At 50.5% G+C, this 16,101-nt stretch overlaps 1 protein-coding gene across 3 annotated transcripts in view; it reads left to right on the top strand.

Moving 5' to 3' along the window:
• The window catches only part of CACNA1A (calcium voltage-gated channel subunit alpha1 A), a 309,344-nt gene that overhangs the window by 252,404 nt on the left and 40,839 nt on the right, over positions 1–16,101 (top strand). For all 3 annotated transcript variants that reach the window (XM_025366939.1, XM_025366938.1, XM_025366937.1), the window contains 4 exons: positions 224–425; positions 2,731–2,895; positions 5,550–5,660; positions 15,232–15,315. In XM_025366939.1, the coding sequence (XP_025222724.1) occupies positions 224–425; positions 2,731–2,895; positions 5,550–5,660; positions 15,232–15,315 (562 nt within the window). The remainder of the gene's footprint in view (positions 1–223; positions 426–2,730; positions 2,896–5,549; positions 5,661–15,231; positions 15,316–16,101) is intronic.

The raw sequence follows: 16,101 nt of genomic DNA, 5'->3' as shown, positions 1-16,101 counted from the left end.
AAAAAAAAAAAAAAAAATACAAAAAAAAAAAGTTAAAATTAAGAAATAACTGACATTGTTGTCAAGCTTTCAAAAAACAGTGACTACTTAAATTTCTTTTTCATTTCCCTCTATTCCTGTTCCGCCACCTTACTTCCACCCTCTCTCCACCTTCCTTATCACCCCGTGGGTCCTTGTCTCTCTCCTTCCTGTTCCTTCCCTCTCCCTGCCCCATTCCTTTCAGGGTCCTCAAGCACTCAGTGGACGCCACCTTTGAGAACCAGGGCCCCAGCCCCGGGTACCGCATGGAGATGTCCATTTTCTACGTCGTCTACTTTGTGGTGTTCCCCTTCTTCTTTGTCAATATCTTTGTGGCCTTGATCATCATCACCTTCCAGGAGCAAGGGGACAAGATGATGGAGGAATACAGCCTGGAGAAAAATGAGGTGCCACTTCCAATTCCATCTGTCCTTTAAAAACTGGGGACACAAACTTTAAAACACATACACACAACACCCAGGAACCCGTTTCTAGGGGCACCTAGGGGAGAGAACAGAGGCATCCTCCAAACCGAATTCAGGGCTTCAGGGCAGTCCTTCATGGAGTTCCAGAGGAAACAGGTCATATAGTGTATGTATCAGTCAGTTTAGTCTGGGTTGTGCCGCAGTAACAAGCAACCCCAGATTTCATTGCCAAATATCCACAAAGGGACTTATTTTTTGCTCACACTGCATGTCGAGATCAGTTGTGGATCTTCTGCTTGTCATCTTTTTTCTGGTTCCCAGGCTGGCAGAGCAGCAGAGCAGCCTCCCTCTGAGATGCTCCAGATGAAAAAGAGAGTATGTCAGACTGAGGCTCAGCTCTTCATGCTTGTACTCAAAAATGACACGTCACTTCTGCTCACATTTCATCAGCCAAAGCAAGGCACACATCCATTCTGATGTCAGTGGAGTGGGGAAATACGATCTCCCCTAGTGAAGGGTGGTGAATATTTATGAATGAAAAGCCAAGCCACGTGTGGTGGCTCACACCTGTGATCCCAACATTTTGGGAAACTGAGGCAGGAGGATCACTTGAGCTTAGGAGTTTGAGACCAGCCTGGCCAACACAGCAAGACCCCATCTCTACTACAAATCAAAAAAAAAATAGCCAGGCATGATGGTGCACACCTTTAGTCCCAGTAACACGGGAGGCTGAGGTGGGAGGATGCTTGAGCTTGGGAGTTCGAGGCTGCAGTGAGCTATCATCATGCCAGTGCACTCCAGCCTGGACAACAGAGCAAGACCTTGTCTCAAAAAAAAAAAAAAGGAAAGAAAATCCAGTCCCCAGTCTACCAGAGAGTATAGACATGACTCTTTGCCTCTCTGGCATCATTCAAGCTAAATAGAGGACCTAGAATATATCCTCTGCTCCCTTGACCCTTAAGACTTAATAACCACTATTCCTCCCTCTCTCTCCCTCGAAGAGAAGAAACAGCAGCAAAGTATTCAGTAAGAAAGAATGGGCTGGGCGCAGTGGCTCACGCCTATAATCTTAACACTTTAGGAGGCCAAGGCAGGAGGATTGCTTGAGCCCAGGAGTTCAAGAACAGCCTGAGCAACATAGTGATACCCCATCTCTATGATTAAAAAAAAAAAAGTTTTAATTAGCTGGGTGTGGTGGTGCATGCCTGTAGTCCCAGCTACTCAGGAGGCTGAAGTGGGAGGATCACTTAAGCCCAGGAGGTCAAGGCTGCAGTGAGCTGTGATTGCACTGCACTCCAGCCTAGGTGACAAAGCAAGCCCCTGTCAAAAAAAAAAAAAAGAAAAAAGAAAAGAAGGAAGGAGGGAGGGAGAGTGGGAAGGAAAAAGGAAGGAAGGAAAGAGAGAGAAAGAGAAAGAAGGGAGGGAGGGAAGGAGAGAGGGAGGGAGGAAAAGAAGGAAGGAAGGAGAAAGAAAGGGAGGGAAGGAAAGAAGGAAGAAGAGAGAAAGGAAAGGAAAGGGGAAAGGGAGGAAGGAATGAAGGGAAGGAAGGAAAAAGGGAATGAAGGAGGGAGGGAGGAAAGGAAGGGAGGGAGGGAAAGAAGGATTAGGCTTCAGTTTGATTTGGCACACTTGGTAGCTGTGTCACCTCAGGCAAGTGGTTTAACCTCTCTAAGCCTCTATTTTTGTCATCTGCAAAGTGAGGTCATTGATAGTACCCACTTCCCATGTTTGCATTAGCCATGCAATAATGGGGAAATGTCAGTGCAAAATTGGCAGATGGTGACGTTTCAAGCAACTGTAGCTATTAGGATAAGAAAGCAATGGTGAGGGCCAGGCGCGGTGGCTCACACCTGTAATCCCAGCACTTTGGGAGGCTGAGACAGGCGGATCGGGAGGTCAGGAGATCAAGACCATCCTGGCTAACACGGTGAAACCCCGTCTCTACTAAAAATACAAAAAATTAGCCGAGCGTGGTGGCGGGCACCTGTAGTCCCAGCTACTCGGGAGGCTGAGGCAGGTGAATGGCGTGAACCCGGGAGGCGGATGTTACAGTGAGCCGAGGTCGTGCCACTGCACTCTAGCCTGGGTGATACAGCAAGACTCCGTCTCAAAAAAAAAAAAAAGAAAGGAAGGAATGGTGAGAAGGAGGAGGGAGCCCAGGAATCCTGGCTGGGGGCAAGAGAGGCAGAGACTCAAGCAGAAGCACTTGAGTTAGACAGAGGGTGCCCAGTATACAGCCACCTTCCTCCTGCCTCTGCCACTCTCACCACTGGCCTCTCTCCCGCAGAGGGCCTGCATCGATTTCGCCATCAGCGCCAAGCCGCTGACCCGACACATGCCGCAGAACAAGCAGAGCTTCCAGTACCGCATGTGGCAGTTTGTGGTGTCTCCGCCTTTCGAGTACACAATCATGGCCATGATCGCCCTCAACACCATCGTGCTTATGATGAAGGTAAGCGCCCTACACCAACCCCCAGCACTGCTTAAGCCCCATCTCGTTCCTGCCTCTACCCTCGTAAAATGAAACCATCTGCAGTTTCCCAGACAGACCACATTCTGGATCACCTCTGAGATTTTGTTCCTGCTGTTCCCTCTACCTGACACACGGTTCCCACCACTCCCCCTGGCCAGCTTCTTCCTCCCAGCTGTACCTGCAGACCTCTTCCTCCAGAAAGCCTTCCCTGACCACCCAAGACTGCTTGAGGTGCCTGTCTTAGCAGGCATCCTATCTTTATGTCGCCTACCACAAAAATCAGCGTCAGGTTGCACGACGGTGTCCCCACCCACTTGTGAGGACCTCATCCCAGAATTCCTAGAGTCCAACAAGGATCTGGCTCGGACAGAACAAGAAGCTCTCTATAAATGTTTGATTAATGAAATGAGGGAGCTGGGCGCGGTGGCCCATGCCTGTAATCCCAGAACTTTGGGAGGCCGAGGCGGGCAGATCACCTGAGGTCGCGAGTTCGAGACCAGCCTGAACAACATGGAGAAACTCCATCTCTACTAAAAATACAAAATTAGTTGAGCATAGTGGTGGGCATCTGTAATCCCAGCTACTCAGGAGGCTGAGGCAGGAGAATCGCTTGAACCCGGGAGGTGGAGGTTGCTGTGAGCCGAGATCGCGCCATTGTACTCCAGCCTGGGCAACAAGAGTGAGACTCCGTCTCAAAAAAAAAAAAAAAAAAAAAAAGAGAGAGAAAAGAAATAGAAATAGAAATGAGGGAGGAGGGGTAGGCAAGGGCCCTGAAATCCCCAGGGACAAGGAGCTGCTTCCAAAAAAAAACTCTGAGGCCGGGCGCGGTGGCTCAAGCCTGTAATCCCAGCACTTTGGGAGGCCGAGAGGGGCGGATCACGAGGTCAGGAGATCGAGACCATCCTGGCTAACATGATGAAACCCCGTCTCTTCTAACAAATACAAAAAACTAGCCGGAGGAGGTGGCGGGCGCCTGTAGTCCCAGCTATTCGGGAGGCTGAGGCAGGAGAATGGCGTAAACCCAGGAGGCGGAGCTTGCAGTGAGCTGAGATCCGGCCACTGCGCCCCAGCCTGGGCGACAGAGCGAGACTCCGTCTCGAAAAAAAAAAAAAAGGCCGGGCGCGGTGGCTCAAGCCTGTAATCCCAGCACTTTGGGAGGCCGAGACGGGCGGATCACGAGGTCAGGAGATCGAGACCATCCTGGCGAACACGGTGAAACCCCATCTCTACTAAAAAATACAAAAAACTAGCCGGGCGAGGTGGCGGGCGCCTGTGGTCCCAGCTACTCCGGAGGCTGAGGCAGGAGAATGGCGTAAGCCCGGGAGGCGGAGCTTGCAGTGAGCCGAGATCGCGCCACTGCACTCCAGCCTGGGCGACAGAGCGAGACTCCGTCTCAAAAAAAAAATAAAAAAAAAGAAAAAAAAAGAAAAAAAAAAAAAAACTCTGAAAACTTTTCACCCTGTGCTTTGGACTCCAAAGCGTGGATTCAAGCCTAGCTCTGCCATTTCATTCATTTAACTTTGCGCAAGTAACTAGTGACTTTCTGGGGACTCGGTTCCCTGTCAATAAAATGGGAATGATAATAATAGCACCTTTGCTCCCTCCAGAGGAGGTGAGAGGATGGAATGAGAAAGTTGATGCAAGGACCTTAGTGCCTTCTCAGCACTTCAAAAACAATCATAGTGGCCAGGCGTGGTGGCTCACACCTGTAATCCCAGCCCTTTGGGAGGTCAAGGCAGGTGGATCACTTGAGACCAGGTGTTTGAGACCATCCTGGCCCACATGATGAAATCCTGTCTCTACTAAAAATACAAAAATTAGCTGGGCATGATGGCGCACGCCTACAATCCCAGCTGCTTGAGAGGCTGAGGCATGAGAATGGCTTGAACCCAGGAGGCAGAAGTTGCAGTGAGCTGAGATCACACCACTGCACTCCAGCCTGGGTGACAGAGTGAGACTCCATCTCAAAAAAAATAAGGAGGCCAGGCACAGTGGCTCACGCCTGTAATCCCAGCACTTTGGGAGGTCGAGGCAGGCAGATCATGAGGTCAGGAGATCGAGACTATCCTGGCTAACACGGAGAAACCCCATCTCTACTAAAAATACAGAAAGTTAGCTGGGCGTGATGGCAGGCACCTGTAGTCCCAGCTATTTGGGAGGCTGAGGCAGGAGAATGGCGTGAACCCGGGAGGCGGAGCCTGCAGTGAGCCGATCGTGCCACTGCACTCCAGCCTGGGCGACAGTGAGACTCGTTCTCAAAAAAAAAAAAAAAAAAAATGGAAAAAAAAGTATAATTCAGCCAGGCACAATGGTGTATGCCTATAGTCCCAACTATCAGAAAGCTAAGGTAGGAGGATTGTGAGTTCGAGCCCAGCCTGGGCAAAACAGGAAGACCCCGTCTACCAAAAAAAAAAAAAGAGGCGGGGGAAAGTTTTTGTTTTTTGATGTGAAAAGAAGAGCCTAGTCCAGCGGAGAGCTGGGCTTTCCTGAACTATGCCTCCCAAAAGTGAGATTGCTCAGCCCTTGCCTGGGGCCGGAGTGTTGCCTGGAAAACAGCCATGAAGCTGCCTCCCCACTTCCCACTTCCCAGCCCCGCTCACTGACCCCTGCCACTCCTGCTTCTTTCCCCCTAGTTCTATGGGGCTTCTGTTGCTTATGAAAACGCCCTGAGGGTGTTCAACATCGTCTTCACCTCCCTCTTCTCTCTGGAATGTGTGCTGAAAGTCATGGCTTTTGGGATTCTGGTAAGTACCACCTTGGGGCTACAGCTACGGGCTTGGGAGAAGTCCAAGGGGGAGCAATGGGTGCTGGACGATGGTCTCCCCACATGGCCCCAAGACCCCCAACCTCAAGGGTGGCTTCGGCATCCTGCCAGTGGCCACAGATCCTACTTAGGCATTCTGTGTTTGCCAAGGAGTCCCAGGGAGACCCAACACATGAGTGTTACTGTATGGCTGCTTATGTATTCAGGTCCTCAAAATGATAGGAGTCATCATGCTGGGAGCTGTTAGCATCCATTTTAGAGATAAGAAGACTGAAATCAGGCTGGGCGAGGTGGCTCATGGCTGTAATTCCAACACTTTGGGAGGCCGAGGTGGGCGGATCACCTGAGTTTGGGAGTTGGAAACCAGCCTGACCAACATGGAGAAACTCTGTCTCTACTAAAAATACAAAATTAGCCAGGTGTGGTGGCGCATGCCTGTAATCCCAGCTGCTTGGGAGGCTGAGGCAGGAGAATCGCTTGAACCTGGGAGGCAGAGGTTGCAGTGAGCTGAGATCACGCCACTGCACTCCAGCCCGGGCAACAAGAGTGAAACTCTGTCTCAAAAAAAAAAGAAAGAAAGAAAGAAAACTGAAATCAGGCTGAGCACAGTGGCTCATGCCTGTAATCCTAGCGCTTCAGGAGGCCAAGGCAGAGGAATCACTTGAAGCTAGGAGTTCTCAACCAGCCTGGGCAGTAAAGCAAGCCCCTGTCCCTACAAAAAAAAAAAAAAATTTAATTAGCCAGGCATGGTAACTCGTGCCTGTAGTCCCAGCTACTCGGGAGCCTGAGGTGGGAAGGTATTTTGAGCCCAGGAGGTGGAGATTGCTGTAAGCTATGATCATGCCCCTGCACCCCAGCCTGGGCAACAGCAAGACTCCACATTTAAAAAAGAAACACAGAGGTCAGGCACAGTGACTCACACCTGTAATCCTAGCACTTTGGGAGGCAGAGGCGGGCAAATCACTTAAGCCCAGGAGTTCGAGACCACCCTGGCCAACATGGCAAAACCCTATCTCTACTAAAAATACAAAAAATTAGCCTGGCGTGCTTGTGGGTGCCTGTAATCCCACCTTCTCAGGAGGCTGAAGCAGGAGAATCGCTTGTACCCAGGAAGTGGAGGCCGCAGTGAGCTGAGATCACACCACTGCACTCCAGCCTGAGCAATAGAGCGAGTCTCAAAAAAATAATGATACTAAGAATAAATACATCTTTATTTTTCACCAGCCACTAACTAAATTTTAACATTTCCTTCCATCTTAAAGGGAGACAACACACCCTTATTAGTATTATCAACCCTTAATATTAGCAACATGACCTGTGTCACTTACAAACATCAGATATTTTCATACTGCATTATAAGGGCTGCAGATACCTTAACATTTAATTTGCACTCGTCATTGCTTTAAAATGCTGCTTGTGATTAAACCTTTTTATTCAGTGTGTTAATGAAGTGTATTCATTGTTAGATCACCTTTTTTTTTTTTTTTTTTGAGACAGAGTCTCGCTCTATCCCCCTGGCTGGAGTGCAGTGGCGCCATCTCAGCTCACTGCAAGCTCCGCCTCCCGGGTTCACGCCATTCTCCTGCCTCAGCCTCCTAAGTAGCTGGGACTACAGGCACCCGCCACCGCGCCCGGCTAATTTTTTGTATTTTTAGTAGAGATGGAGTTTCACCGTGGTCTTGATCTCCTGACCTTGTGATCCGCCCGCCTCGGCCTCCCAAAGTGCTGGGATTACAGTGAGCCACCGCGCCCGGCCTAGATCGCCATTTTTAAAACTTTTTTTTTTTTTTTTTGAGACAGAGTCTTACTCTGTTGTCTAAACTGGAGTGCAGTGGCACAATCTTGGCTCACCGAAACCTCCACCTCCTGGATTCAGGTGATTCTCCCATCTCAGCCTTCTGAGTAGCTGGGACTACAGACACACACAAGCATGCCCAGCTAATTTTTGTATTTTTAGTAGAGACGGGGTTTTACCATGTTAGCCAAGCTGGTCTCAAACTCCTGGCCTCAAGCAATCTGCCTGCCTCGGCCTCCCAAAATGCTGGGATTACAGGCATGAGACATCGTGCCCAGCCTTAAAAAATATTTTGATAGCTATTATAGAAGGTAACCTTTCAGTCCTGGCTGTTTTGTTATGCATTTACAAGTCTTTTTTCTTTTTTTTTTTTTTGAGATGGAATCTCGCTCTGTTGCCCAGGCTGGAGTGCAGTGGCCAGATCTCAGCTCACTGCAAGCTCCACCTCCCGGGTTTACACCATTCTCCTGCCTCAGCCTCCCCAGTAGCTGGGACTACAGGCGCCCGCCACCTCGCCCTGGTAGTTTTTTGTATTTTTTAGTAGAGACGGGGTTTCACCGTGTTAGCCAGGATGGTCTCGATCTCCTGACCTCGTGATCTGCCCGTCTCAGCCTCCCAAAGTGCTAGGATTACAGGCTTGAACCACTGCACCCGGCAACATTTACAAGTCTTTATGCATAAAATAAAATAGCCAGGGATAGTCTCACGTGGCCAAGGGGGTTCACAGAATACACACAAAAGTATTATAGTTGGCTGGGCACAGTGGCTCACACCTGTAATCTCAGCACTTTGGGAGGCAGAGGCGGGCGGATCACGAGGTCAAGAGGTCCAGACTACCCTGGCCAACATGGTGAAACCCCATCTCTACTAAAAACTACAAAAATTAGCTGGGCATGGTGGCGCATGCCTGTAGTCTCAGCTACATGGGAGGCTGAGGCAGGAGAATCATTTGAACATGGGAGGTGGAGGTTGCAGTGAGCCGAGATCATGCCACTGCATTCCAGCCTGGTGACAGAGCGAGACTCTGTCTCAAAAAAAAGGCTGGGCATGGTGGCTCACACCTGTAATCCCAGCACTTTGGGAGGCCGAGGCAGGCAGATCACAAGGTCAGGAGATGGAGACCATCCTGGCTAACACGGTGAAACCCCGTCTCTACTAAAAATACAAAAAATTAGCCAGGCATGGTGGCAGGCGCCTGTAGTCCCCACTACTCGGGAGGCTGTGGCAGGAGAATGGCGTGAACCTGGGAGGCGGAGCTTGCAGTGAGCCGAGATAGCGCCACTGCACTCCAGCCTGGGCAAGAGCAAGACTCTGTCTCAAAAAAAAAAAAAAAAAAATATATATATATATATATATATATATATTATAGTTCACACCTGTAAGCCCAGCAGTTTGGGTGGCTAAAGTGGGAGGATTGCTTGAAGCCAGGAGTTCAAGACCAAGCTGAACAACATAGCAAGACTCCATCTCTACAAAAAAAAAAAATTAAAGGCTGGACGCAGTGGCTCATGCCTGCAATCCCAGCACTTTGGGAGGCCAAAGTAGGCAGATCTGTTGAGACCAGGAGTTCGAGACCAGCCTAGCCAAAATAGTGAAACCCCCTCTCAACTAAAAATACAAAAATTAGCTGGGCATGGTGGTGCACGCCTATAATCCCAGCTACACAGAGGCTGAGGTGTGACAATAGTTTGAACTCAGGAGGTGGAGGGAGCCAGGATTGTGCCACTGCACTCCAGCCTGGGCGACGGAGGGAGACTGTGTCTCAAAAACAAAACATTAGGCCGGGTGCAGTAGCTCATGCCTGTAATCCCAGCATTTTGGGATATGGAGGCAGGCAGATCACGAGATCAAGACCATCCTGGCTAACATGGTGAAACCCTATCTCTACTAAAAATATAAAAAATTAGCCAGGCGTGGTGGCAGGCGCCTGTAGTCCCAGCTCCTCAGGAGGCTAAGGCAGGAGAATGGCGTGAACCCGGGAGGCGGAGCTTGCAGTGAGCCAAGATTGCAACGCTGCACTCCAGCCTGGGTGACAGAGCAAGACTCTGTCTCAAAAAAAATTTTTTTTTTAATTAAAAATTAAAAATCAAACAGGCATGGTGCATACATCTATAGTCCTAACTACTCAGGAGACCGAAGCAAGAATATTGCTTGAACCCAGTTAGTCAGAGTTGCAATGAGCTACAATTGCACCATTGCACTTCAGCCTGAGTGACAGAGTGAGACCCCATCTCTAAAAGAATAAAAATTGGCCAGGCGTGGTGGCTCACGCCTGTGATCCTAGCACTTTGGGAGGCCAAGGCGGATAGATCACGAGGTCAGGAGATTGAGACCATCTTGTCTAACATGATGAAACCCCATCTCTGCTAAAAATACAAATATAGCCGGGCGTGGTGGTACGCGCCTGTAGTCTCAGCTATTCAGGAGGCTGAGGCAGGAGAATCGCTTGAACCCAGGAGGTGGAGGTTGCAGTGAGCCGAGATCGTGCCACGGCACTCCAACCTGGGCGACACAGTGAGACTCCATCTCAAAAAATACATAAATAAATAAGAAAATGTAAATTATTTTTAAAAAATTGGAGGGCAGGGTGTGATGGCTCATACCTGTAATCCTGGCACTTCGGGAGCCTGAGGCAGGCAGATCCCTTGAGGTCAGGAGTCCAGGACCAGCCTGGACAACATGGTGAAACCCCATCTCTACTAAAAATACAAAAATTAGCAGGGCGTGGTGGCGCATGCCTGTAATCCCAGCTACTCAGGAGGCTAAGGCACGAGAATCTCTTGAACCCGGGAGGCGGAGGTTGCAGTGAGCCGAGATCAGGCATTGCACTCCAGCCTGGGTGACAGAACGAGACTTTGTCTCAAAAAAAAAAAAAAAAAAAATTTAAGGTGAAGAAGGCTTATGCTAATGGGCTGGGACTTGTTGTAGAGTGATGTATTGCAGGTCCCCAGTGTGTGGCCAAGGTGAGATTTGAACCAGGACATCCGTTCTCTTGACCACCAGCTTAGTCCATCCCTTTGAAGAGAATGACCTACAGCCTGGGTCTCAGCCAGGGTCTCAGGAAACCAAGTTCCCACCTTGGCTTACGGAGGTGGTTAGGGGCATCAACTTTAGCACCGGAGTTCTAGGTTCAGATCTTGCCTCATCCTATATAAGCTTTGTCACCTCCCCATCATTAAAAGGAGGCATCCTCCCCCTCCACCTCAGCAGAGCCCTGGTAAGCAGCAAATGCACTAATGTGCATGTAGAGGACTGAGCATAAAACCTGTCCTGGAGTGAGCACTCAGTAAATGCTAGGGGCCAGGCACGGTGACTGACACCTGTAATCTCAGCACTTTGGGAGGCTGAGGCGGGTGGATCGCTTGAGCCCAGGAGTCTGAGACCAACCTGGACAACACAGTGAGATTCTGTCTGTACAAAAAGTACAAAAATCAGCCTGGTGTGGTGGCGTGCACCTGCAGTCCCATCTACTCAGGAGGCTGAGGTTGGAGGATGGATTCAGCCCAGGAGGTCAAGGCTGCAGTGAGTCGTGATTGAGCCACTGCACCCCACCCTGGGTGACAGAGCAAGACCCTGTATCAAAATAAATAAATAAATGCTAGGAAAGGGGTCCTAATAATGGACCTTTTTCCTCCAAAATAATGGCTTTGCTTTGGTAGAGATGCTACTTAATAGAAGCACTTCAGGCCAGGTGTGGTGGCTCATGCCTATAGTCCCAGCACTTTGGGACTCCTGCCAAGGCAGGAGAATTGCTTAAACCCAGGGGTTTTAGACCAGCCTGGGCAACATAGCAAGACCTCATCTCTACAAAAAAAAATGAAAAATTAGCCAGCATAGTGGCACATGACTGTTGTCCTAACTACTTAGGCTAAGGCAGGAGGATTACTTAAGCCCAGGAGTTCAAGGCTGCAGTGAGCTGTGATCACATCGCTGCCCTCCAGCCTGGACAACAACACAAGACCCAGACTCTAAAAAACAAAAAAGAAGCACTTCGAGAAATTTCTTTTTTTTTTTTTTTTTTTTTTTTCTTTGAGACGGAGTCTCGCTCTATCGCCCAGGCTGGAGTGCAGTGGCCCGATCTCAGCTCACTGCAAGCTCTGCCTCCCGGATTTACGCCATTCTCCTGCCTCAGCCTCCGGAGCAGCTGGGACTACAGGCGCCCGCCACCTTGCCCGGCTAGTTTTTTGTATTTTTTTTAGTAGAGACGGGGTTTCACCATGTTAGCCAGGATGGTCTCGATCTCCTGACCTCGTGATCCACCCGTCTCGGCCTCCCAAAGTGCTGGGATTACAGGCTTGAGCCACCACGCCCGGCCGAGAAATTTCTTAAATGATACACTGAGCATACCCCAGAGGTTCTGATTCACTTGGTTTGATGAAGCGGGGGGGATCACTGAATCTGTAATTTTTGTTTGTTTGTTTGTTTGTTTGAGATGACTACTCACTCTGTCACCCAGGCTGAAGTGCAGTGGTGCAATCTTGGCTCACTGCAACCTCTGCCTCCTAGGTTCAAGCAATTGTCCTGCCTCAGCCTCCTGACTAGCTGGAATTACAGGTGGCCACCATCACGCCCAGCTAATTTTTGTATTTTTAGCAGAGATGGGGATTCACCATGTCAGCCAGGTTGGTCTCCAACTCCTGACCTCGGGTGATCTGCCCGCGTCAGCCTCCCAAAGTGCTGGGATTACAGGCGTGAGCCACCAGGCCCGGCCTAGCCCCTACTTTTCAGGGACCTGCCCTGGGGCTTTGCCACCCTCATATTCCAGTTGGATTACAGGCGTGAGCCACTGCACCCAGCCTGCAGTTATTTTATTCTGAGTTGGTCTTCTGCTGGTGAAGTGATTCTTCCACTGGGGCCTGGAGCTGCATCTCCCTCACCCTGCCAATCCTGCAAGAGCCAGCACTGAGCTTCCCCTCTGCTTTCTGGTGTTTTTGTTTTTGTTTTTGTTTTTGTTCCTGAGATGGGGGTCTCACTCTGTTGCCCAGGCTGGTCTTAAACTTGTAACCTCAAGCAGTTGTCCCTCCTTGGCCTTCCAAAGTGCTGGAATTATAGGCATGAGCCACCATGTCTGGTCTCCCCTTTCAGTTTTAAATGAAGCCACAAGTTCCCCGTGTAACATTCGGGAGATAGAGGGGAGCTCTCTGGCCTAGGGGTTGAGGTCTGTGACCAGACGCCTATAAAGTTGTCTTTGTTTGGACTCCCATGGAAGCAGAGCCTGAGACAAGGATTGAGTGCAAGGAATTTATCTGGGATGCAAGGCAGTAAGGGACAGGGGAAGAGACACAGGGACAGAAAGGCAACCAGGAAAGAGTGTATTATTAAGCCAGTTCCTGCTGTGGACAAATGGGGCTCAGTTTCAGTGGGGACCTCCAGGAGGCAGCAGAGAGCACATAGCACAGAGTCATCCCACCTCACAGGGAGGGAGTTGGGGTATTTATCCTCCAGTGCCCATCAGACATAATCAAAGGCCATTTCCAGGGGAGCTATTAATTCCCTAACACATGTGCAGCCAGAGAGAGACACTGGGCCAAGTAATGTACTGTAGGTGTGCAGATGAGATATGGGCAGGGCCCCAACAACATCTGCCAAAATGCCAAAAGTGCCAGTAGGACCCGAATTCCTTTTTTTTTTTCTTTTTACAGAGTCTCGCACTGTGGCCCAGGCTGGAGTGCAGTAGTGCAATCTCTGCTCACTGCAAGCTCTGCCTCCCAGGTGCACACCATTCTCCTGCTTCAGCCTCCCGAGTAGCTGGGACTACAGGCGCCTGCCACCACGCCTGGCTAATTTTTTTTTTTTTTTTTTTTTTTTTTTTTGTATTTTTAGTAGAGATGGGGTTTCCCTGTGTTAGCCAGGATGGTCTTGATCTCCTGACCTCACGATCCACCTGCCTTAGCCTCCCAGAGTTCTGGGATTACAGGTGTGAGCCACCGCACCCAGCCCCCTGAATTCCTTTTATAGGCGGTTGCGAAACAACAACATCCCATCTGTTGAACACCTACTGTATATTCCATGCTCAGCGACCCACATTCATTGTCTGATTGCTGTGTTACTGCTGCCTCCCAGAGAAGGGCGCAGAGGCCCCAGGCACTTCAACTAGGAGGGAAGCACAGCTCTAAAGTCAGGCTCCTTCTCTGTAAGGTAGAGGGGCTACTTCAGGGTCACACTGACCACCCCAACCCCTGACCTGGCCTCTGCTTCTGCGAAGATGCTGATAAGGCCCTGTGTTTTGTGTTTTGAGTCCCACTGACCCCAGAGGGGAGGGCCATCTCTTTGACCCAGACTCTTGGGTCCAGACTGGGATGCCATCCATCACCATGTCAGTACCCGGTTGAGGGGAGTCAGAGATAGGAGACCTTGTGGGACTTGAGGCTGTGACTGTTTTCCAAACAATGTGGAGTATTTCCATATTTTAGCAACAGAAAGGCTATGCTTGTGTTTCCCCTTGAGCCAGCACCCAGCCCAGGAATGTAGCAGTCAGGATAGATCAAGTGAAGCTGTAGTAACAAACAGCCCCCACATCTCAGTGACTTAAATTGATGGGAAGGTTTTTTTACACTCAGCAGGGAAGCTGTTTGCCTCATAGTTACTCAGGGACCCAGCCTCACAGAGTAGCTGCCATTCAAAATGTTACTAGTCACCAAGCCCAGGGTTGAGAGGCTAGAGAGGCCAATGCTGACCAGAAAGTGACCGCACTGCTTCCACTCACAGCACATCGCTGCACCTAGACACACATGGCCCCGTCTAAACACAAGGGGGCCGGGAAGTGCATGTGCCTGAAAGGCCCCAAAGCCCCCTGTCCGGTTCCTGTTCTGTACCCTGTTACTATCCTCCTCCAGATCAGGAAATGGAGACCCAGAGAGGTTAAGCCACTTGCCCATAGCCACACAGCTCTGGTTGCAGAGTTGGGATTTGAACCCAGAGTCTCCTTTCTTCTCGAGTATGCTGCCAACCTAGTGGGGTCCTGAACAGACTGTGGGCTGTCTGAGGCCTGGGTTCAAATCTTGGCTTTACATCTCTGTGCTGCTAGCCTCAGGCAGATGAGTGGCTTGGTCACCTCCTAGAAAATGGGTATAGCTGGGAGCAGTGGTTCACGCCTGTAATCCCAACACTTTGGAAGGCCGAGGTGGGCAGATCACTTGAGGTCAGGAGTTCGAGACCAGCCTGACCAACACGATGAAACCCCGTCTCTACTAAAAATACAAAAATTAGCTGGGTGTGGTGGCATGCACCTGTGGTCCCAGCTACTTGGGAGGCTGAGGCAGGAGAATCGCTTGAACCCAGGAGGCAGAAGTTACAGTGAGCCAAGATCGCGCCACTGCACTCCACCCTGGGCGACAGAGTGAGACTCCATCTCAAAAAAAAAAAAAAAAAGAAAGAAAATGGGTGATAACCATTCCCTCCAGGATCTTCATGAGGATCTCGATGATGTCATTTATAAAGCCCCTGGGGTCTCGGGAGCCCTCAAAAATGCTGGAGAGATAAGCCACAGCTCTCTCTCTCCATGGAGCTGAAGCAGGGACTGGAGGCCCCCTCTGGGGCCAGGCCAATCATGGGAAGGCCCCCAGGGGTTCCCAGGGAGGGAGACTCAGCGCAGATGATGTTGAACAGCCTTTACCGCAGCCCTTTGAACAACCACAACTGTCCCGGGCACTCCGCTGATTGGCAGCTGTGCCTCTCACGTGCCCCTGGCCAGCCTAGGGGGGCCGGAAACCAAGCCTTCTGTTGGCATCTCTTGTCTTGTGGGTCCCCATTCTAGAATTATTTCCGCGATGCCTGGAACATCTTCGACTTTGTGACTGTTCTGGGCAGCATCACCGATATCCTCGTGACTGAGTTTGGGGTAAGTCTCCCACCAGCTTCTCTCTGGGTGACTCTGGGCTGGACAAGGCAGGTGGCGGGGGGCGGGCGAGCATTTCCAGAAGCAGTGGGTCCCGACAGCCACAGCTGCTTGAGCCAGCACTTTTGGCCATGACCAGAGAGGGAGAACTGGGGCCCCCGGGGACAAGGGCAGCCCCTCCAGAGGGCATCGTGGGGAGATGGGGGTGACCAAAGCCTGGCTGTAGGGCCAGCACTGAGGGGTGGGCTTCCCTGCAACCTGGCCTAGGAATGAATAATGCAGATGAGTACATTGAGGGAACTGAGACACTTAAAAGCTCCTAAAGCTGAGCCGGCTCCCAAACACCCCCCTTGTCAGGAGCCCAGAAAGAATGAGTTTCGAGTCAATTTTGTTTAAACCAACCCGCTCCTGGTTCATGGGCAGGAGAGAGCCACAGCTCTCAGGCCAGAGTGGGAACACAACTCCCAGGGCCATAGTGGGGTGCCCAGGATGTCTTTCCTCCTCTAGCCCCAGGCCTGGGAGACTCTCAACATGGGGGTCTCTGGACCTCTCTGTAGTGGCCCCACAGGACACATTGCCCTTCTCCTTTTCTGGAAGACTCAGGGCCCCAGAGTTCCTGTCCCAGACCCTCTCCTTGGCCATCTGCCAGTGAGCCCAGGCTCGGGGTCCCTCGGGAGATTGAGGGGAGGGTAGAAGATCCTTGCAGGGGGAAGCAATGGTCAAAAGGCATCAAAGCCAAAGGTTAAGGGTGATATCAATGTCATCTTAATAACAATAAAAATAACAATA

This window comes from Theropithecus gelada, chromosome 19 (assembly GCF_003255815.1).
Source record: "Theropithecus gelada isolate Dixy chromosome 19, Tgel_1.0, whole genome shotgun sequence".
Classification (NCBI taxonomy): domain Eukaryota; kingdom Metazoa; phylum Chordata; class Mammalia; order Primates; family Cercopithecidae; genus Theropithecus; species Theropithecus gelada.
Note: the sequence above shows the minus strand (reverse complement) of the source record. Positions and strands in the feature narration are given on the sequence as shown.